Source organism: Salarias fasciatus, chromosome 9, assembly GCF_902148845.1.
Source record: "Salarias fasciatus chromosome 9, fSalaFa1.1, whole genome shotgun sequence".
NCBI classification, from domain to species: domain Eukaryota; kingdom Metazoa; phylum Chordata; class Actinopteri; order Blenniiformes; family Blenniidae; genus Salarias; species Salarias fasciatus.
The window spans coordinates 11,264,622-11,286,895 of NC_043753.1; the positions used below are offsets into that span (position 1 = coordinate 11,264,622).

Genomic DNA, 22,274 nt, shown 5'->3' on the forward strand with positions numbered 1-22,274 from the left:
AAAACAACCAGCGAGACGAAACATCTCCTGGACAGACGGATGACGGAAGTTTTTATTCAAACCGATTTCAAGCTTTACCGGACATTTCTTATCATGAAGTCTAAGCACACAAACACAGAGAGGATGGTTCTCTTTGAACCCCGTATAGAGTCTACAACCTCAACAGAACCATGAGAATAGGATTCTCCCTTATTTCCCAAATTGTTTGTTTTGAAAGTTTAAATTTAGAGAACCAATTTAAATGCAACAACAAATAACAAAGCCTGGAAAAGTAAACTCTTCATTTTGCGTGCATACACAGGAACATGGGACAGAAAACGACCTTCCCCTATGATGATAATAATATATGTTTGTTAAGATTTATATATACATACGTATAAATAGTTAAACTTGAATCCTAATGAGGGCAGAAGAATCTCAGTGCTCGAGTTTGAGTTGTGACTGAGTTACATGTGGCGGCCTCAGTCTCCCGCCCAGATCTCCAGGGAGATCTCGGCCTGAAAAGGATGGATTGAGGAGCACTTAATTAAACTAACAATGTGGCATTTCTGGAGGAGAAAGGAACACTCAAGATGTGTCAATAGACATCCCGGGTGCAACTGTTGTGAGACCGTGCAGCCGAGCCCTGGGCAGCCATGCATAGCTCCAACAGCTGCAAAGAGCAGTCAAATACTTGCCAGGCCTCATTGGACCTATTAAAAAAAGAAACAATTATCTGTACATTGAGTTCTACTCTGTCTTCTCACTACAGACTTAAAACCCACGGAAATCAATCCTGTGGTCAATGGCTATTACCGCATTCTGATCCTTCCTTTTTCTTTTATTCCTTTTTTTCTTTAATGTGTGTTTGCTCATAAAGTCCACAACTACTGTCACAGTCTGACGTCACTCACCCGTCCATATCTGTTGGCATAAGAACCTGTGAGCAAGGAATGGAAAACGATGATTGTTTCATCCAGGTCCCAGATGAAAACTCGCTGGAGGGATGGGAGCAGGGGTGGGGGGAGGGAAGAAACAAAGAAAAACAGAGAGAAAAGAAGCAAAATCAATGGTGCACTCTGTAGGCCTGCAAGGTGATCCTCCTGGTCAATAGGCCAGGAGCGTGTTTTTGTGTGCCACAGGGACCAGGATCCATTTGCTTGGGTTGGTCACCGCAACACTTCTCTCATCACCCCGCTACACATTTTCCACCCCGTGCCCTTTACATTAGAGTAATCAATAATGACAAATTAATTAACTAGATATGTTAACACGCAGTGATGTCAGTGCTATGGCGGCTGCTATTATCCACGTTCAAATTAATAAGAAATTAATGAAGAGCCCCCGGACTCATGAAGCGTTTATTTTGACATATGGCCACTATCAAAGTGGGCAATGGCCCCATTGTTGTTTCTAGCTAATGAGCAGCCTCCAATAACTGGAATTTATATAAATACATTATTCACTTCAGTGGTGAGTCATTTAATCATGTGTCTTATTGCTTATTCACCAGGCACGCACGTGAACCTTATATGTGATATGCGCTGAGTGTTGAGTCATATATTCCACAATGCATCAATAATGCATTTATAGTTAAGGAATCAACTCTTTAAGAATTAATGCCCATCAAGTGTTAAACTTGATGTGGCAGCCATATAGTAAGTGGATTAGAGTCCGTGCGCCTCAGACAGGGCGAGGCCGTCTGTCGCCAAGGTAGCGGGCTCACCCTACCTCAAGGTCAGAGTCGGGCGGCGGTGATGGGTTGTTGTTCCTTCTTCCACGGCCACGTGACTTTCCATCCGAGGCCCGGCGCAATCGATCCGAATCTGAATCTTTAATGGGGGTTGATGGACTGTGGATGGTACTGTACTCGGCTGAAAGGAAGGAAAGAGGGAGGAAGAGGAGCGTAAGCGGAGTGTATCGAAGACGAGCCGTTATTTGCTTTTAGAAAAGACGAGGCGTTTAAGTGACCATTTGTCTTGATGCAGAACACACAGGTAACGCACATACGGTGATAAATCAGCCCTGGAATATTCGCTGAAAGCTACTCTGCTTCATACTGATTCGATAAACATGAGATAACAGAGCACACGTCAAGCAGGAACAACAAATACATCATTCATTTAAAGTGGAAGACATGTTTAGTTGATGGTATTGCTTATTACCGATGACTTGAACACAGTTATAAAATTAAGCATAAGTCATGAGGATGCATCAGTGTCAGTGCTGGCTGAAAGAGCCTCCGACTAACAGTGAGAATGAGCGTGTTCACTTTGGCCGCCGCTCGTTTCAAAGAGAAACACATTCCAGCCACACACTGTGGTTTGACTCCTACCTGCGGGGTTTTCTGTGAGAGCTTGGCTGGTGATACCAGCGGGTGGCTCCTGGAGGGTGTAGGTGGTTGTGGTGGAGGGCGTGCTGGGGCTGGTGTTGTTACTTGTCATGTAGGGTGAAGTGTAGGGTGAGCTGTTGTAATACTGAGCATACTGGCTCTGGCCAAACCCCGGATAGCTGGGGTAGTCCTGTGGAGACAGACATGGCAAGAAAAGGGGGGAAAAAAATGTAGACAGAGAGAAAGATAAGAGACATTAAGGACATAAACAAGCAATAAAGGGACTACAAGTACAGTGGGCTGGTAGAGGAGAGATATTTATCAAAATTGGAGAAGCAAAGGGGGACAAAAGGTACTTGGCCTGCAGAAAATAAGTAGGAGGTTTGGCAGAGTAATCTGAGATATGCCCTGCACGTAGTGTTGCTACTTTACAGAGCAGATTCCAAAAAATAAATGCAAACACATGTCTGTTCTGTCCTACATCTGGACAACGGTCTGTCTTGTATTTTTTTTTTCTTTTCCCTTTCTCTCTGTGGCATGATACATATGTGTTGGAGAGGGTACAAAAGATAATCCTGTGTACAAAGCTTTTGACATTGTGAGTGATTTGTGTTTGAATGCGTCACGGATGAAATGTAACATATTGGGTATGCCTGTTTGGTAAAGATTTCCAGGTTGCCGGCCTGCAGTTCAAACAAAAAACTGATAGCTGCATATTGATACCAGATTAGAGAAGCGGGGAGACGAGGAGGAGGTGCGCGGCTACCTGCTGCGTGCTGTTGAAGCCAGTGGAGTTTGTCAGGGAGTTGTTTCCCGCATACAGTCCCGACGTTGTCGTGAAAGTACCACCTTCAATGAGAATCGTGGGACAACTTTAGAGTTTTAGAATCAACACACCTGAAAAAACTTGCACCAGCCGAACTGAAAAACGAAGAAGACACATTGCTTTTCCTACATTTGCACGCCTTCGGGGTAGCGAACAGAGAGGAGGCCTCAAGGAGCGGTCTTATCTCCCTCCTTCTCCTATCTTATCAGTGATTGGATCAGGCCTGATGAATGATGGGGTGGGGGGGGGGGGTGCAGAACAACCTGCTTCCAAGCCCGCACAATGAGAGGCACACAAGGGACTGTTGTGTGTAAGCTACTGAAGGGTGGCGTGGAGTGAAGGCGGGGGGACGATGGATGCACTGAGACGGAGGTAAGATGAGGGTGCTGGGGGGTCGGGGGGGGGGGGAATTGTAGAGATTAGGGCAGGGTGAGGAGCACTGCTGAAATCCAGTACCAATGAATATGTATGTTTTGCTTTTCACTTGGTCAAAGAATAGTCCTCCAGGGTAATTAAATCATTCAAAGGGGTTGATAGCATCTAATGGCTTAATAATATACATGTCATGAGTTATATGGGAGAAGATCAGTAGCAGCCCTCTGGGGCATTGCCTCTCTTTTTCTTCTTGCTGACTGCGCACCTGTACTGTCAGCGCAGAAAACAGCAGGACGAAGAAATCAGAGACTGGTGGAAAAACTTTTTTTAAACCTAAAAGCTGCAGTTCTAATCACTAAATGACTTTTGAGAACAAAATAAAGAGAATGATGTTATATGAGCACATATCTATAATTCTTTACTGTGAATAAAATATCTTAACTTTGGCAGCTTAATTCAAATACTGTCACAATGACAGTACACTGCTCGCCAGAATAAGACTGGTTTATCGCTGAAAAGAAAACAGAGCTGAACAGACTCATAGAGTCGTAGTACTCCTGCCTGCAGCAGGAACTTCTGTATGTTTATAAAAAGAAGAACATTAAATTACAAAGCACTCAAAGCTTAAGGCTGATGCAAGAGATGGCTTGACTCAATGTGCTGAAGCTCAATGCAAAACACACACAATGAGAGACACGAGCATGCTGTGGGACATTTACTAAAATAACAATTGAGTCCGTATTTTGGGATATTTTCTCAAATCTGAGAGATTAACACAAGAAAACACTCATAAATTGCATGAAGGCATCACTCCACTTCTTACAACTTTCAAATGCATAGTTCTAAGTCTTCAATACTCCTTTCTGCCTATACAAAGATGGATTGCTTGTCCATACAGCCACAGGGGACATTAGGGAACACTGCAACAGCTTCCCCCAACTTATCAACACCGTGAGCCTCCAGAGTATCCCACAGCTCCAGTGAAGGAGATAGATTTGCTGTTCTTAAATGAGGGAGTAATTACACCTTTGTTGTCGGAGACAAACAGAGGGAGTTGCTTTCATCCTCTGGTCATTGGTCCCATCAGGAGGGCCCTCCCACACCGTGACAAACACGAAGCAGCTTTCAGACGGGGAGGGAGGGGAGGGCGGGGGATGATTGGGAAAGTTTGTGAGGTTGAGGTGAGCTGGAGGGGGAAGTGTGATGGTTCGGGTATGAAAGGTAGCATAGCTCAGGAGAAATGCATTGCAGAAGATACAAAATATAAATCTCTCCAAAGCTCACACTGATTGTGGAGTTTCTCACACACTATTTCTAACAATTGCACACCGCAAAGTAGACAAACATGGATTTCATCCCAGCCGCTATAGTAAGTCGCATCAACAAGGTTCTGTCTTTCTGCATTTAGTTTAACATCTCAATGCCAGTAGGGGAGTTTGCTAAACTTCTGTCTTCTGTGCAGAGAGTTCAACATCAAGTGAAAGTCAAACAGAACAATGAGACAGACACAAGAGCAGCGAGGCTGTGAAGGACAACAAATTAGCCTAATGCACAGTTCAAACAGTCATAAAACCCTCGCTGGCAGGCTCTGAGGGCCGCTGCGTGGAGAACAAGGAGCCACATAAAAGCCGAGGGGACCCCCGCTAGCCCAGTGAGAATGAACCCATGCTGCTCGGAGTGGTGGTGCTGGTTAAAGTAGGTGGGGGGAGAGAGAGTGAGGGGGTCTTGTGGTTCCCCCGGGGGGCATGTTTTCTCTCCCTCCCCCTGTCCTGCTCCAGTTAGTTCGCTCACTCAAGACCAGACATCAACCCTCCCTCCTCGCCTCCTTCCCCTTCTGCCTTCTGGCTCCACAATTGGAAGTCCATTTGCTTTGCTTGATCAGTCTCCTTGCCATGGGCTATGTCTATCATCAGTGCACAATATTTGTAGCAGAAGTTTGTATGCCCCGCTTGGGAATAGGCTATCAAGTCCAGATGGGGGTCTCCTTTAAAAAAAAAAAAAAAAGCAAGGAGGGCCTCAGCTTCTTCAGCTCATGCTGCTATTGGGACAGAACGCTGGAATCCAATTATTCACCGAATTAGCATCTGCTCAGTCCCACCACCGGCACAGCATCTACACACCTCTCAAGTTTGAACTATTTTATAAAAAAATAAATTGTCATAAATTATCTCAAAAGTGAGGCAGAGAGAAAGATTTGTCCCAGTTGTGACATGGAGGCACCACTTCAGCACTAATGCAAAGTTCTGTGGAGTCAGATGAGAAATATAAGAGCAAGAGCATTAATTTAATCGTCTTCTGCCTTGACAGCTGGCCACAGGCTGGTGGCAGGGTTACTGAAAGAGGGGGGAGTATCAGATGTGGAAAATGAGTCTTTGGTTGGGACACCCAGGCCCGAGGCACATTGCCCAGGCAGATCAATAGGGCAGAAAGAGTAATGATGATGGTGTGGCGGCGGGCCAGAGCCACAGTTAGAGAACCCATGGACAGAATAGTGGTCAATCTGTCATCTAACACGGCTGTCAATTACTGACACACTTCATGCTAACACGAGGCGGGTGATAGCAGGAGATAACAGGAGCGAGTGCGGGAGAGTCGGAGGTAGAGGAAGAGGAAGAAAAACGGCATAATACCAAGAAGACGAATGGGCACCTAATCGTTTCATCGAAAGCTAAACCCGCCAAGGGCCGAAAAGCAGCTTGCTCTCACTACGTTTCTATGTCTGACTCGTCTTTTTCAGGTGCTCAGAGGAGCGCGGCAGAAAATCCCGACTGTGGCCAAGTGTATTTGGTTAAGAGGCGTGGAAACGAGGCTTCCCCGCGCAACATCTGCTGCTGAGCTGGCGTTATTTATTGTGAGATGCTCCGGAGGCTTTTGGGCAACATGTGGAGATGCTTCAACTGTCACACTTTGGCCATTAAAGGAGAGCACACACAAAGGTTTGCGTTAGCGGCTCGCGGCAGCTCGTTTTCTCTCGCAGGTGGGACTGGGAGAGGAAATAGCTCAGAGACACTATCTTAGGCATGAGGCATAAGGCATACACTTATACTGCTTGACCGCAGAGACGGAGCAGAAAAGAGGAGGGAGAGTGGGGTGCAACAACTCATCTTTATCGGTTCCAAGGCCATAAATCTCTTTGGTCTCAGCTCTTAAACAAATACAAATATGATCACAGGGAGAGAAAAAACAAAGGCTGTGGAGCGACATGGCTGGTGCCTCTTAAGCGCCTGCCATTTTTCCATCTGTGTTGATTCTTTTAAGAGGAGAAGAGAGGGAGGCAGCCGTTGCGGCTGCACATAACACCGCCGGGACGCAGCCGTCGGCTGGGGTGAGGAGGACGAGGGCTGTGTTGTGTATCAGTCTGTCAGTGTGTGTGATATAATCAGAAACAGGCCTATCTCTGGAAGGCTAAAAAAAAAGAAGCTATGTAACAAAAAAAAGATTGCTAGTGACACAAAACTTGCAGAAAGTTGAATAAACAAGGAAAAAAAAAACTCCAGAGAAATGTCCTCACCCTGCATCTGGTAACTGTAGGGGGCCTGTCCAGTCTGCGGTGTGGTGAAGCCAGAGCTGTAGCTCAGGAAGCCCGTCTGTCCCGGGGATTGGGACTGGCTCAGACCTCCCTCCGTCTTTATGCCTGCCCACAATGGACCTAAATCAGTTAGTGACACCAGATCGGTTTGATGCACAGACAACAGTCAACACAGGTTTAAATTACAGTGGACGCAGCGTGGGGACAGCGCCTCTGTCTGTTAGCATAACGCTCTAATCACAATGGATGAGCAGTGATTATGTGATAACTGATTTTTACTTCTCATCTTGCACGGTATTATGTCACGGTGCAGAGAGGTTGGTGACTTGGCTGCTAAAACCCGAATGAATGTTTAGATTCTGATTGATTTTACAATAAAAACTACAACCGCTATTATAACCTGATATCAGTCACAAGTGAAAATTTCCTTAAGTAATGAAACATTTTGCCGATGTTTATGAGCCACACTGACCGCTCCCTTGGCTGAATCAGTCATAATGTAGTTCCTATGCAACGGTAGGTTGCAGGACTCCATTCAAATAAACATAGTAAATTCCTGCACATATTGGAGAGTCTTGTGAGGTCAAAACACTCTAAAGACTTTGGACAAATAAAGTCCACAGTGAGCCATGTGCTCTGTGCTTTCTCTCGCAACGCCAGAAGAAACCAGTTTTTGTTTTTAGATTTATATCTCTAATCTTTCTGCTCTATCTGAACAGCTTCACAAGCAAATTCTCTTTTATTGCACCGAAGGAGAGTATGCAGGCACTAAACAACAACTCAGCATCTCTCCCGCTCCTGCTCGGAGGGATTGTGGGAACACGGTTTGGTTTGAGCGAGGGTTGGTTGTTGACCTTCAGAAAGGAGAAATACCTTCCTTCCTTCTGCATGTTTCAACATCGCTGGCATTATTAAGACCTGTTAAGGAGCGTGAATTTTGTGATATTTACCGTAAGCTGGGATGCCGTAGGGCTGGCCGGGCTGGGGGTAGCTAGCATACGCCGCGGCCTGCTGCATTCCTGTGGTGTACTGCGTCTGTCCGTACGCAGCCATATTTTGGGAGGAAGGGGTGGGAAGAATATGCGGATATGTTCTGCTATTTGAGTGAAAACACACACAAAAACAAGGGAGATGGGGAAAGATAGGAGAAATTATGACATGTTTTACCCTCAAACCTACAAGACCGTCTTTGCTAACTGACAAATTCCTTGTGACTGCATTGCTTTATTGCAAACATGAGCCAAGCGCGGAGACAGATAACATCGAACACCTCATACACATCGAGAAAGAACAATAAATGACAAAGAAAAGTTTTGCAAGATAATAATGACAGGAGATTTCAGAGTACGTAAGCTGCAGACATCCAGGCAAACAAAGGGAGTCCGAGAAAACCCCCGATCTAGCAGAAGGATCTAATTAAAGATCTAAATGAAGTTGGATGCTGCTTATTTTTTATAGAAAAATAAAAGAAACCTTACTTGGACGGATAAATCTGCGGAGAGAACTGGTGAGTTTGTCTTGGGCTGAAGCCACTGGTTCCAATAGCTGAGGAGAGTTAAAAAGAAAAGAGGCAAGCACATATTTAAACATTATGGAATAGGGTAAATATTATTTTTTGCCAACAGTACTTGTGGATTCCAAGGAAACAGTAATTACACTGCATTACTCTATTTATTTTGGTAACCTTTTTTTAAGGTTGAAATCTGGAGAGCAATAAGGAAGTAAAATAATCAGGTAGAAACATCAGGTTCTTCTGCTGAACCGTGTATCTCTGACATACTTTGCGGCTGCTATGACGACCGACGGCGTAAACAAACAGGCGATAGGCTGAATGAGTCCCGGCCCGTGGCTTTCGATGCCTCGGGCCTTTAAAGCCACAACCACGCTGCAAGTGGCGTCACTGATTACAGGTAATGAGCGCTACTGCATGATTATTCAGCGACCGTGTGGCTCCGCGGTGCCGCAGAGAAAGAGGCGAAGAGGTGCACTTCTTTCAAATTAGCCCGTAACAAGAAGAAAAAGACAAATAAAATCAATTCTATCAACTGGAAGTTGTACTGTTAATGTTATTTGCAGGGATTAGTTGACATAATATTTCAAATATGTCCTCTACTTCTGGAAAAAAAAAAAAGAGTGAAATGCAAAAAAAAAAAGTGTTTCGTTTTGCACAAAAAAATCCATGCATGACAGATTTCTCTTCATCAAGAAATATAATAACGGATGCACTGATACATTTCAGGATTTTAACATGCATTTCATCAACACCCAAACAATTCAGACAAGCAACAGTCTCAGTCTCCCCAAAAAAATGCAGCAGAGCAGCACAGTTTTGAAAACATCTGTCTAATTGGTCAAGACGTGTAAAATACGAGGTTTAGTTGTGGGGGAGCGCTAGCTGTATGTAACTGTACGCCGTAACCCCTTAACACGCGTTATTAATATTGAGTACTTTTCCCACATCAGCAGCACCTGCCACTGGACAAAACTTGCTCTTCTGAACGGAGCTCTGGGTTTCCCCACGGAGGATGTGAGGTATAAGATTACCAAATTTCATTAATATTGTTAGAGACAAAAGTCATACAGCGATTCACGCGCTTCTGGCTTCAGGTATCAAGTGCTTAGTTAAATAGTTGAGGAAATAGAGAAAAATTAGCGGCAAGGTAATACCAGGCACAGTTTGACGCAGCGCTATGAATAACTGTTTATAGAGAATGTGTCCGAGTGCTGAGCGGCGATCTGGTTATGAGTGAGGTCAGAACAAAAAACACCCAAAAAATAATAAAATTACCTCCTTTATTTCTATTACATTTTCCTACAAGACCGTTGTACTCCTTGGTTTTATTTAGCTGCATGCTTATGCATTGCTTGTGTGTGTATGTGTGTGTGTGTCTGAAAGAAAGGTGTGAAAACGTCGCCTCTGACAGGGTGATAGGGTGACAGTCCGTAGAGAGTGAAGGCCAGTGGGACGTCGTGTCACTCCACTGGACAGACAGGCTCAGTGCATTACAGGTCTTAATTCAGTCTACACTGACAGGGGAAGCATTGCAGTGCATGTACACACACACACACACACACACACACACACACACACACACACACACACACACACACACACACACACACACACACTCTTGCAATTTTAGCTGCAGGGACACTTCCTCGGCCTGGCTTATCTGCCACACATCTCTCGGTTCATCTCATCATCTAATCAGTTCTGCAGCTGTGTGTGCAGACAATTGAATACGCACACACCCATACACACACACACACACACACACATACACACACGCTTCACATCTCACCTGATCCTGAGAAGCTGTCTAGAGAGGTGTCTGCTACTGAGGTGACGATTTCACTGCTGCTCATTGGCTCTGTTTTAACTGCAGACAAAAAAGCCACATATTAACCAAATGTACCAAAGTGACTGATGGTTAATACACAGAGCAGGTCGACTAAACTCAACTACACTCTCACAGTTGCATACAGCATTTTTAATCTATTATATTTTTTAAATTATTATTTGGTTCCAAAATCTGAATGTAATATATGATATAGTCAGCATGATATGGTATATTCGCTTTGTTTGAAAGCTGTGCCATGTGTATTTTTGAGATTACTGTTAGCCGGCTATTGTTTTTCAAAACTGCATTATTTTAATTACTGTTATATCAATCACACTTCACACACATAAAACATTTTTTTTCAATAAATGAGTTCCACATTGACTTGTAAATTAAGAAAAAACAGATTCAATGCACTGGAATCTCGGATGAAACGCGCTGTTCCTGTAGCTGAGTGCCGAAGCCACAGGAAAAGAGCTGACTGGTTTATGCAACTACAATTGAAATGTCAAGGAAATATATGGTGTATAAAATCTTTTTAAGAGTGTAGCGAACACTGTTTGACCTTGACTCAGTTATAGAGCTCAGCGAGGGATTTCCAAAGACAATTTCACAGCTATCTGACAGCTCAGAAATCTTTGAAATCAATCCATTTCACTTTAGGCAGACTGAAGGATCACCCCCCCCCCCCCCCCCCCCCCCCCCACCTTCTTTTTTTCCTTTCTTTTTTTTTGGCAAAACAAATTGACAATGTGGGCAAGGGAAGTCATGCTCAGTGGAATCCCTCATGGGTGAAGAAGCTACTTGCTGTCATGTTTTACATGTTTCCGCTATGCTCGCCCGATGCGAAAACACATGTTGACAAGGGATCATTCTTTTGAACAGCACACCAATGGAAATACAGCGGCAACGTGCATGCATCGACCGGCACACACTCGGGTCACAGAGCACACAGAACCCGCTGGATTCAGCATGAAACATCCACATAAAAACAAAAAAAAAAAAAACAAAAAAACACAAGCTCACAATCGGACCAATCAATAAACACTAAAATCAAGTCCAGCATCAAACCATGCTTGAAACGGAATACCACAAAATAAAAAAGACAATAAATACCAAAGACGTTCTGAATGAAAGGCACAATAGTTGAGGCAGTTTCGTACATTTGCAGCCGATAAACAGAAGATTTATATGACTGTTTAAAGCTCTTTATGAGTACAGGGCTTTCAGTTTCGGGGGAGAAAACACCAAGTATTGTCCTTTCATTGTGTCACTGAAAGTAGACAAACCTGCAGCGGACTGTGAGTTAGAACCTAACAACCAGTCTGCAGTGGTAAGCATTGTGATGTTATCACCTATGGGAAAGAAAGAACGGCAAAAGGGACACATGACAGTCTGTATCGTGACTACGGCTCCACGAAAACACACAAAGAAGAAAATCAACCGTGAGCGCGGAGCAAACTTCGACCTGCGCATGATGTGAGATGGGGGTGTTTTTAATGATTTGTAGGTCGGTTTGTGACATGAGCACGACTGCTTCACTAAACAAAGGCTCAGATTTAAAGAGCAGGCGAATCACCTGAGTGAATAACTATGTACATTGGTTACCGCATGCAAAGCTCCATCATTTCCATGCTGTGGGCTTTGAATATATTTCATGGTTACTTAAATAAACAGCTAATACGTACCGAGGAACAACTAGCAAACGCACTGAACTGCGAAAGCTATAAATGTCAAGGCAGAATATAATATTTGGAAAGAAATTTACATTACAAAGTAGCGAGATTTTGCATATTCAATCACACGCTGAAGCGAATAAATAGGTATACAAAGGTATTCTTGCTCGTTTGGCTGCAACACTTTGAATGCATTGACTCTGCTGATTTTTTTTTTTTTTATTTTCAGATTGCAAAGTTTAAAAATTGTGAAAAAAGTTGAAATTGTGAAACTTAAGTGCTCTGCACACATACCTTCAGTGCCATTGGGTGTCATGGAATTGTTACTGATGTGCGAGTTGTCGAGGTTGGGACCATTAGGAGATTCACTGCTTCCACTTACTCGGCTGTGAGGACTGGCTAGATCCTGCATTTCCATAGACCTGACGAGAGACACACACACACACACACGCACGCACGCACGCACGCACGCACGCACACACACACACACACACACACACACACACACACACACACACACACACACACACACACACACACACACACACACACACACACACACACACACACACACACACAAATCGAATTACACATCTCACTCTGGTTTCACGGGGAAGGCACCGAGCTCTGATGCACATTGCTGTGGGGGACAATATATACATAATCCAGAAGTGTATTCCAGTAGAAGTAGATAAAATATTACATTAAAAAAAAATACACATTTTAATGAACGTTTACTGACACTCTCATCTAAATTTGATATTTTTAAATGAAGCCAAACAACAGCAAAATAAATTCGCATGTTAAAATAACACACAAACACACAAACTGCAAGTCAAAGAACAAACAGAAAAACAATACAGTCTCAGATTTCCCTCCTTTCAACAGTCTGACTGCAAGTCACAGATTCAAATGACGTGAACACGAAATGTTTACTGTCGACTCAGCCCGAGACAAAAACGGCCTTAAGTGTATATCGTTTTTGTGTGGCGATGAAGACTGTTAACAGATGTTTGCTGGTTTGGGGCAATTGGTTAATGTGGCTGTTAAACGCGCAGCACTCTGCCTGATTATGAGCGCGTATGCCTCGGTGATGGGCAGACGAGAAGCTCATGAGGCATGTGTGTTTGCTCTGGCAGCCTCCTTAATTGTTTCTGTGTTGATAGGAAAAGACCACGCCACTGAAAACATTATTCTATCTCCTCATTTGCGCGCTCAAAGGATTTGATGGAGTGCAGACAATGGAGTAAAAAGGCAGGCCCGGGTGATTGAGGAGCTCGGCCACAAACTCTCCCCCCGCTATTTGTCTCTGCCACCGTTCCCACTGCAACAGCCAGTTAATGAAATTTGGATGAAATGTTCAGTACATTATTCTGCCATTTTCAATTATACTTTGGGGTTCTGGATATCTCTCCTATCGGTAAACACTGGCCTTCTTTTCACGAGGCCACAGAGATAAATGCTAAAGTCACTCTGAGAAGCTCTGAGTGATATCAGATGGCACGAAGAAAACAGAATTACCAGATGAAAAGATTAAACTGTGACATGCCTCATATTATAATAGTTTGTAGAACAACTTTGCAATTGTTCAGTTTTCTTGGAATATTGAAGAGTTGAAAAAAATGATCACTTTCAATATTTATGCATTTTCTAGCAAAATAAGCCATCTTGTGTTTTTTTCTCAAAGGTATAATAATTTACTCCACTAAAAAAAACACACTTTAGGATAATGCACACACACACTACTTAATCCCACTTTGCTCTAAACTTTTTTTTTAGAGTTAAAAAAGCTTTTTTTTTTCTCTAATTATACACTCTGAAAAAACCCTGAAATGCTGACAGCTGTTGAGCACAGCGTCTGAATGCAGCCGGCGATGCCACACAGAGAGCTGCAGGTCTCTGATGCTGCTGGCAGAGGCACACACTGCGCTCTTACCTGGACCTAGACGGCTCTGAGTCCTCCCAAACCACACTCCCTCTCTGTACTCTGCCTCCACCTGCCCCAGCAGAAACAAAGTCGCTCCTTGTTACCGCGGCTCGATGTCACAGTCCGGAGCCATCCATGACACAAAAAGGCTTGTCTAAGAAAACATTATTGTTATTCTGGAGCAGAATTGGAAGAGAGGGCTCGCGGGGGGAACAGAGGCTCGCATTGTCTCCGTCTGAGCCGCAGCCCCGCTCCACTGTTGTTTCCTCCTCCAGGTCCTCCCTCCTCCCTGAGCAAGGGGAGCATGGCCAAATGACGGAAAGGTGATTCATCATTGGTCTACGACAGCTGCAAACTGGATTAGCCCTCCCCCAATCAACATGCAAAGCGGCTTAGCCAAGGTAAGCAGGAAGGGGTGGTGGGTGTCGCGTTGGGAGGGGGTGGGGGGTGAAGGTAGGTTGAGGGGTTGAGGGGTTGGGGGAAAGAAGGGGCTGAGGGGCAGCGGAGGGTGGGAGAGCCTGCCTGTTTTCCTGCTGCTGGAAGGGAAGATGGGACTTGTTGAGCAGAGGCAAGTCGAGCGTGACACCCCCAGCATCTCCGGCAGATCTTTCATCTGCAATTGACACTATCTGAAATTTATCAGCACTCCTCCTCCCGGCGTACTGACAGCTCCTAATGACCGGCAGGGCCGATTCCCACAGGCCTGCCCCAGCCTGAGGCCGCAAAAACACACACTCTTCCCAACTGCACAGTCTACTCACACTGAACAAAACTCTAGAGAGAGACTGAAACACACACACACACACACACACACACACACACACACACACACACACACACACACACACACTTGATAAATCGTTTCTTTCTATGTTGCAGCACACAAAAAAATGCTTATGACTTTTTCTTTAGCTCACAAGGACGCATAACTCATGCCTCCACGTGTGCCGAGTACACACACACACACACACACACACACACACACACACACACAGGGCACTTCAGAGGCCCCCAGATGAGTGGTGCAAATACACACACACACACACACACACACACACACACACACGCACATCTCTCACTCACACACACACACGGGGCACTTTAGAGGCCCCCGAATCAGTGGTGCATCTCAGACAATGAAGGAGACTGGAAACAAGAACATGCAGAGCATATGGAGCCACATATGTTTCCTATGACGCTGCGAACGCCTCTATTACTCTCCTCTAGCTGACAGTTACATTTCGCTGTCCTCTCCCGCTCCGCCCGTCTCTCTGCAGACATCAAGCACAGCCATATAGTCGCATGGCTATAACACTATATTAGACCTGACTCCGGCCCACCACGGGAATCAAGGGTGCAAAAAAGGTCAAAGGTATTCTTTTGGTCAGGAGCAAAGAGAAAAATAAAGACATATAAAATCTTTTTAAAAAAATGCTGGCATGTTTTTTTTTTTTTTTTTTAAATGGCAGACTGTTTACATGAGCCAAGGTAACCTGAGCTGCATGGTCTTAAGTTTTTTTTCTTTTCTCTTTTTTTTTTTTTTTTTTCCAACAGGCTTTGCTCTTCACACCAAGGCAAAGCCTTTATGAATACCATTCTCTCCCACTGCTTATGGTGCGGACATCTTAGAAAAAATATCCATCATATTTTATTCTCAGTCATGGACATTGGCCGTGTCTCCTTCTGGCATTTTATTTTTTTTTTTTTTACATTGCGGAAACATCAAAAAAGAACGTAAAACATACAAAATTATATAATAAGAGATAATATAATATGAAGAAATTCAACAGAGGTAAAAACCATGAAGTCGAAAGAAAAACACTTTTTGCCACAGTGCATTAACAGGGCTGTGCAGCCGGGGGAGTTGTGGAGAGAGAGAGTGTTGTGGTGGGTTGATGTGGTATGGTGTGTGTGTGTGTGTGTGTGTGTGTGTGTGCGTGTGTGTGTGTGTGTGGTGCCTGGCTCCTCTGCAACAGTGCAGGCCAATAAAGCCATTAGCATACTGGTGTGTCCGCCTCTGCCAGCAGGTGAAACCAGCCAGGTGAGGAGACACAGGGAGGAGGAGGAGGAGGAGGAGGAGGAGGAGGAGGAGGGCAGCAGGGATTTAAAAGCAGAAACAAGCCTTTCTTCTTCACTGCTAAATATTTATTGTTTTCTTTCTTCTTCTTCTTCTTCTTCTTTTTTTTTTTAAAGGCCTGCATTCAGTATCTTTGATGTGCTTCATACTTCACCCTGAACTGCCGGGTCTTTGAAGCAACAAGAAGAAGAAGAAGAAGAAAAAAAGAGGGTTAGATGGTTGGTTAGATTGAGGCGCTGCAAGTGTCATCAAGAAGAAGAAGAAGAAGAAGTGCCACAATGCGCTTCCTTCATGGTTTGTTTACTGGCCTTTTTGTTTCGCTTCGCTTATTTCAAGACCTGCATTTCCAAAGGTAAATATAGACCCGGCTGAGCCTTTAGCAGGGATCCTCTCAGCATGCAGGCTGTCTGATTTGGCAGAAACTGTTTCCCTCTCTTTGCTACATAGTGAAGTAATGTGATATTTAACACAGAAATGGCTGTATGTTATATTTGCTTTATTTGTAATAAAAAAAAAATCATGTTGCAAAAACTGCCCCCTTTCTTTTCCTTCTTTTCCTTCCTTCTGTGAATTTTAATGTATATACTTAACAATTTGAATTTTCTACTACACCATGTAAACCATGTGTTGTGTGTTACATCTTTTTTTTTTTTTTTTTTCAAAACAACGCTTTAATCAAAATCTAACTTTAAAACAACTAATCCTCACTTAAGCTGGTCAGCTGAATCCACATGGTGGCCCAGGAAAAATAAATCCGCTCGCAAAGAATGTAGATGCAGACAACAATTGGACACAGATGTGAGTGGAATTAGGCACAGTTTACAAAATGCTACACTTCACTTGTCTCTCAATACATGACCCAAAAAAATGACGGCTGCCAGAAATGCAAACTTTTATATTCTTTTTATATTCTTAACTTTTTATTCATTTAAAATTGTTTCTGGACATTTATTATAAAAGAATCTGATTATTAAAATAATCTGGTGTTGATTTCATTTCTTTTTTTTTTCCGCCTTTTAAAATATAAAAAAAGTTGTTTCTTGATTTTTATTAAAGTAGACGTGCCAACAATTTGATTTGTAAATAAAAACTAAGAAAAATACTTGTAATTTGTTTGGCATTTCTTAATTACACGCATATTTAATTGTCGATATACACAATAGTAAAAGCTTCAAAACATTTTAGCACAGTTTACATGCAGACCTCGACAGCACATGGCAATTCACACACAATTTAAAAATTTGCTCATAATTAAAAGTGCAATTATTAACAGATGTGCTCTTTTGCTGATGCACAATTTGTTTTCTCTCATTTGACTCAATCTGAAATTGTGCTCCGGCAATTCGCTGCATGGCGACATTAAATCTGTTAATACTGTGCTCTTCAACCTCTGGAATCATTTCCAGAAGGCCACTTCACCTTTTGAGGGGCCATCGAGCAAGATTTAAAGGTGGACGTTTTATCACAACCTGCCTGCCACCGTGACCACTGCAGAGCGAGAGGGGCTTTACAAGGGAGACATGAAAGAAGGTTCAGGGGACACTTTAATGCCTGCGAACTGTTTTAATTCCCAAAAAATCTGCCACTGTAATCTCCTGTACTGATGTTACTATTATTAGTTCCAAGGCAGGATTTTTTTTTAAGCATAAAAAAGATGAAAATAAGTGTGTAATTTTTCTCTACATGGAAATAAATGTACTTTTTAGGTGATCTGCACAGAAGTCTCGCTAAAAAATATTCGTGGCCCTCCCCACTGTTGTGTAAAATGTAAACTTATCTCAATTTACAACCAAACACACACCAGCAGGTATTCGTGATTGAGGACTCATATTGGCCAGTGTCAGAAAAAAGCCCAGAGAGCTCATTTCCTGCTCTTTCAGCCACATATTTCAGATCCAAACAGGGCTGTGTTAACAAAACAACACCCCGCAGTATTTAGTAAACAATTCCTGCCCACTAATCACCCACTATGGGCTACTTAATAGGAGGTCCCCTATTATCTCCTTCCTTTTCTCGTGCTCCCTCTCCACCTCTCCATCTTCCTCCCTAATCGCTGACTGAAGCGGGATCAATTAGGCCTCTGTGTCTTTCACCGTTTTTTGATCTCATCTCTGAGAGCGGAGGACGAGGGCTCGGAGTCGTCCATGTGCGGGAGGCACCGGCCTCCGGCCAAACAATGCCACCGCCGGCCACTCCTGCGTGCACACACACACACACACACGCTGCGAGCCCGACGAGCGGGGAGGACCCGGGTCCCTCTGGCTCGTCTGCGCCGAGCAAACACACAGAGCAAACAGCCCCAAATCAGCCCGCTCATTATCACTTAATTGGATAAATAAGGTTATTGTGTGTGTGTGAATGGCTGCAGCAGGCAGGTCACACACTGTCATGTTTGTCCACGCAGAGCGGAGGGCACTTTGGAAGCAGCCCGGCTCTCGAGCCTCTCCTGACTTCCGCGTTTTCCCCTCTTTCATCTACACACACACACACACCTCTCTAAACAGCCAAAAAGAGGGGAAGGCATGTGAAAATGACAGGAATTAAGAGGATGAATAAAGGAAAGAGGAAACATTTTGGACATGAGATGGCTTTATACACACACATACACACACACACACACACACACACACGTAGATGAGTAACAGCCCCCGATGTGAGCCTGTGATCGTACACACTACATTAAACCAGAACATCCTTCAATTAGAGCGGCTGGTGATTACAGCGTGAGTCATCCTCGCGACACGTGAAACACTGGTGAGCGGAGTCGCCGCCCGGCCGGGAGCCGAGGCCCGCCGTCCTGCTCAGACGCTCAGAGCCTCTCAGGTCTCCTCGCGGCATTCCTGGCCTCAGCAGATGGCATTGGATGTCAGCTGCTTTAACCGTGTTAGTTTTGTTTGTTCTGCCAGTGGAGGAAAAAGGAAACTGCCGCAGAGTCGAGTGTTTTCTTTGCTTGATCAAAAATGTAAACTGGGCCAAACGATAAATAATCTCATATTTTCCCCACAATACTGGATAAAGCTATAGTAGCTAAAAGCATATAAGCACAAAATTTACAGAATTTGCAGATTAAAAAAACCTTTTTATTAATATAGATGAGAAAAATGTAAAACCAGTATTTTAAATTTAAATAAAATATAAGCGAATTTAAAATAAGACACTCAACTTCAAACAATGACATTGTGTGTGATTCATCTCTGATACATAGTTTCCTTCCTATATGCATAATTTAAATCTACATCAGAGGATTTCAATATATTAAATAAAGGGAAGTGTTTACTCCTATGTGTTTACGCAACAGGAAAAAATAAAACTAAATCTTGCAGCAATACATACATGGCTCCAAATTCTCATTTAAATGAAATGCAATCATGGTTTTGAAACGTCTCATTTATCAAGACGTGAGCTGCGTTCACCACCATCTGAATTATCACTAAACATTTATGTGGGTGAAGGTTGTTTTTAACGTATTCATCTGTCATTACCACTGAATTACAGCTGCCATAAGAAAATACAAGCCTTTATTTTAAGATGATATTCACATGTTAACATTGAAAAAGTGTTGAATTTTTGAAAATAATAGACGTGTAGTAGAGAAAGTTTCAAACGCTGACAGTTACTGACAGAATCAGACCATAAATCCATTTCCACTGATATATTTACTTTAAATATGGATGACATGTGGAAAGCGAACGTGGATATAAATGTATGAAATAAAAAAGTCAATTCCACAAACACACTTTAACACTCACAAATTAAATGTATCGAGACAAGACAAGTTAGTAGACGTCAAACATCGGACAGAAATAAAAGTCATACTCACTACAATTATGGTTGAATCCCTGTGTGTTTATCCCTTCTTATATCTTCCTAAAAAAAAAAACAAAAAAACAAAAAAAACAAAAACAAAAAAAAAAACAAAAATCTTCTAGAGAGAGATCATTCAGTCCAGCAGCACGGACAGCAAACTTTCAAAAACACGTCTCAGCTATTGGTAGAAAACTGCAGCACGGTGACGGTGAACTACAAGACGACTTTTTTCTTTTTCATTTTAGGTGTTTGAAGCCATGGAGCCCCGCGTGGTATCTCAAGAGACCCGGTCCTATTGAGAAAGAGAGTTGTCCGATTACTGCTTCAGGCAGTGACTGGTGAGTGTCTGAGGAAAAGGGAAAAAAAGAGAGAGAGTGAGGGAGCAACGCAGAGGGAGGGAGGGAGGGAGGGCAGTGAATGAGGGAGGGAGAGAAGGAGGCTGCTGCCGTTTGAAAAAGCAGAAAAAGTTGCCGGGCGCTCTCACAGGAAGACTTTGCGTCTGGAGGAGGCACGGGGGAGTTGAGCCTCACACCAGCTCCCCATATGTCATTCACTCACAGCTTTAAGCAATAGAGTCCTCTCCAGATCGTATCAGCGGAGACTAAAGACAATGAAACGGCAGATCTCTGTCCACTGGAACAGCCCGCTCTGCTCACACACCCCGAGGGCTCACACTTTTCTTCTACCCCCTCTTTTCTCTTGTTTTTGTTATGCTCTTTTTTCTCTCTCTCTCTCTCTCTCTCTCTCTCCACCACAAACCACTTTTTTTTTTGTTCCTCTCCTAAGTCTGGGGTCATTGCTGGATTTCTTTCATTCACAGACGGACTTCAGAGAGTAAACAGGGGTTTAGGTCGTTAGCCGAGGTGATGGGGAGCCGGAGGTAGAGCAGCGGCCGAGGGGCTCGCTCGGCTCTGTCCGTCTCCACGGCACTCTAGTGGAAGTCCTCCGTCAACACATACACACAGCGTCTGTGTGCAAGGTAATGACTGCCTTCTGTCTGCTCCAGGTTATTATTTCAACTGTGCGAAGCTGCTGCACAAGGCCATGCGGCTACTGATGAGCTCCAACCGCTGATTTATTCAAGCTGGTGATGAGACTCGTACGGATTCTGCTTCGACAGGTCAAACTTTTCTCTTTTTTTTCTCCTCCCCCCCAAGAGTATCAGTTCAGCTCAAACTGAAGCTAAATGATCAATGAACCATTTGCAAATTGTTTAATTTCCACATAATCAAAACTGTGGGGGCAGCAGCAACAGTAATACTGACAAATGATAACCAAGAATGAGGAAACCATACGTTTTCTATGCTAAAGAGGTGGTGAGAGAGAAAGAGCAGGCACGGCTAGAAGAATAGCATGCTGTGTTAGCGGGCTGAGTTATGTGTGCACGTCTTGTATGCCTGCAGTTGGTGACGACTGCAACACAAAGGAGAAGTGTTCACTGAAAAGGAGCATTTTGATTAAAATTATTCAGATTATAGTCAGTAGTTAATTTATTTAATTATCACTGAATTTATCGCTTTTTTAGGAGTTCACAGCTCACACTGAAAGCAGGTCAGCCCCATCCAGCCTCCGTGTAGCCAACGAGGAGCTGACAGAAATAGATCCGGGCCGCACGGCTGGTTTTAACGCGCCGCCGCAGTCACAACGCGGGACATGCCTGAAATGCAAGCTCCGCTTCCTTTTCCCAAACCAACTGCCCACAGGTAAATCCACAGGATCACATTACGATATCGGAGCATGAAATATATTGCACATTGAACAGATTCCTGATAACTGGATCGACTAATAGATGCTCGGGGACTCTCGAATAGCGTTTTCTAATAGCAGAGGGGTACACATGCCAATTAAGTTATGGCATTTATTCAGTGGCTCTCTGTTTCAATAAGCAGCTGTATAAAATTAGACGGAGAGGTAATTTTGCAAGTGAGTTATTTTCAAATTGCACAGAATAATTATCCCGAGCTGTTTACATCTCAACTCAGACTTTTCTCCATGGTTTTACTGCTTTTGTGTTCACAGTGATACAGGAAAAAAGCTGTGAAATACAAACAATCTCATGTAAAAAGCAGGTTAATCATTCAGTTTTAAGGCGTCGTGAAGTTGGATTGCAAAGTCTTCGAAAAAAAGCATCCGCACCGGATAGAACTGAAACATTCGATGAAAAGAAATCAGCACACACATAAATTACAGTAATAAAGTTATCTTTAGTGCATCTATAGGAAAAACATGCAGCCCTCTATGTATATCTGCCAAATGGAAGCTTAACAAAAGATGCACTGATACTATTCGACTGACATCAGCGCCGAGGCGCCACTTGCCAAAAGCTATATCAAGGAAGAAATTTGAGAAGTGAGCTAAGATTAAATGTGTAGCCGTTCTTTATTGAGGATTATCTTGATGGGACT

At 43.5% G+C, this 22,274-nt stretch overlaps 1 protein-coding gene across 8 annotated transcripts in view; it reads right to left on the bottom strand.

Annotated features, from left to right (window-relative positions):
- The window catches only part of eya1 (EYA transcriptional coactivator and phosphatase 1), a 59,364-nt gene that overhangs the window by 19,569 nt on the left and 17,521 nt on the right, over positions 1-22,274 (bottom strand). For 2 of the 8 annotated variants that reach the window (XR_003932088.1, XM_030099768.1), the window contains exons 1-11: positions 13,995-14,433; positions 12,353-12,480; positions 11,672-11,737; positions 10,344-10,421; positions 8,520-8,586; positions 7,992-8,137; positions 7,024-7,161; positions 3,078-3,160; positions 2,315-2,501; positions 1,711-1,853; positions 894-977 (exon numbers count right to left, since the gene is read on the bottom strand). Coding sequence is in view for 7 of the 8 variants with exons in the window: in XM_030099768.1 (XP_029955628.1) it covers positions 894-977; positions 1,711-1,853; positions 2,315-2,501; positions 3,078-3,160; positions 7,024-7,161; positions 7,992-8,137; positions 8,520-8,586; positions 10,344-10,421; positions 11,672-11,737; positions 12,353-12,476 (1,116 nt within the window). In the remaining variant the exon portion in view is untranslated. Of the gene's footprint in view, positions 1-893; positions 978-1,710; positions 1,854-2,314; positions 2,502-3,077; positions 3,161-7,023; positions 7,162-7,991; positions 8,138-8,519; positions 8,587-10,343; positions 10,422-11,671; positions 11,738-12,352; positions 12,481-13,994; positions 14,434-22,274 lie in introns of those variants that run through there. The other 6 variants (XM_030099770.1, XM_030099771.1, XM_030099769.1 and 3 more) reach the window with 6 other exon arrangements.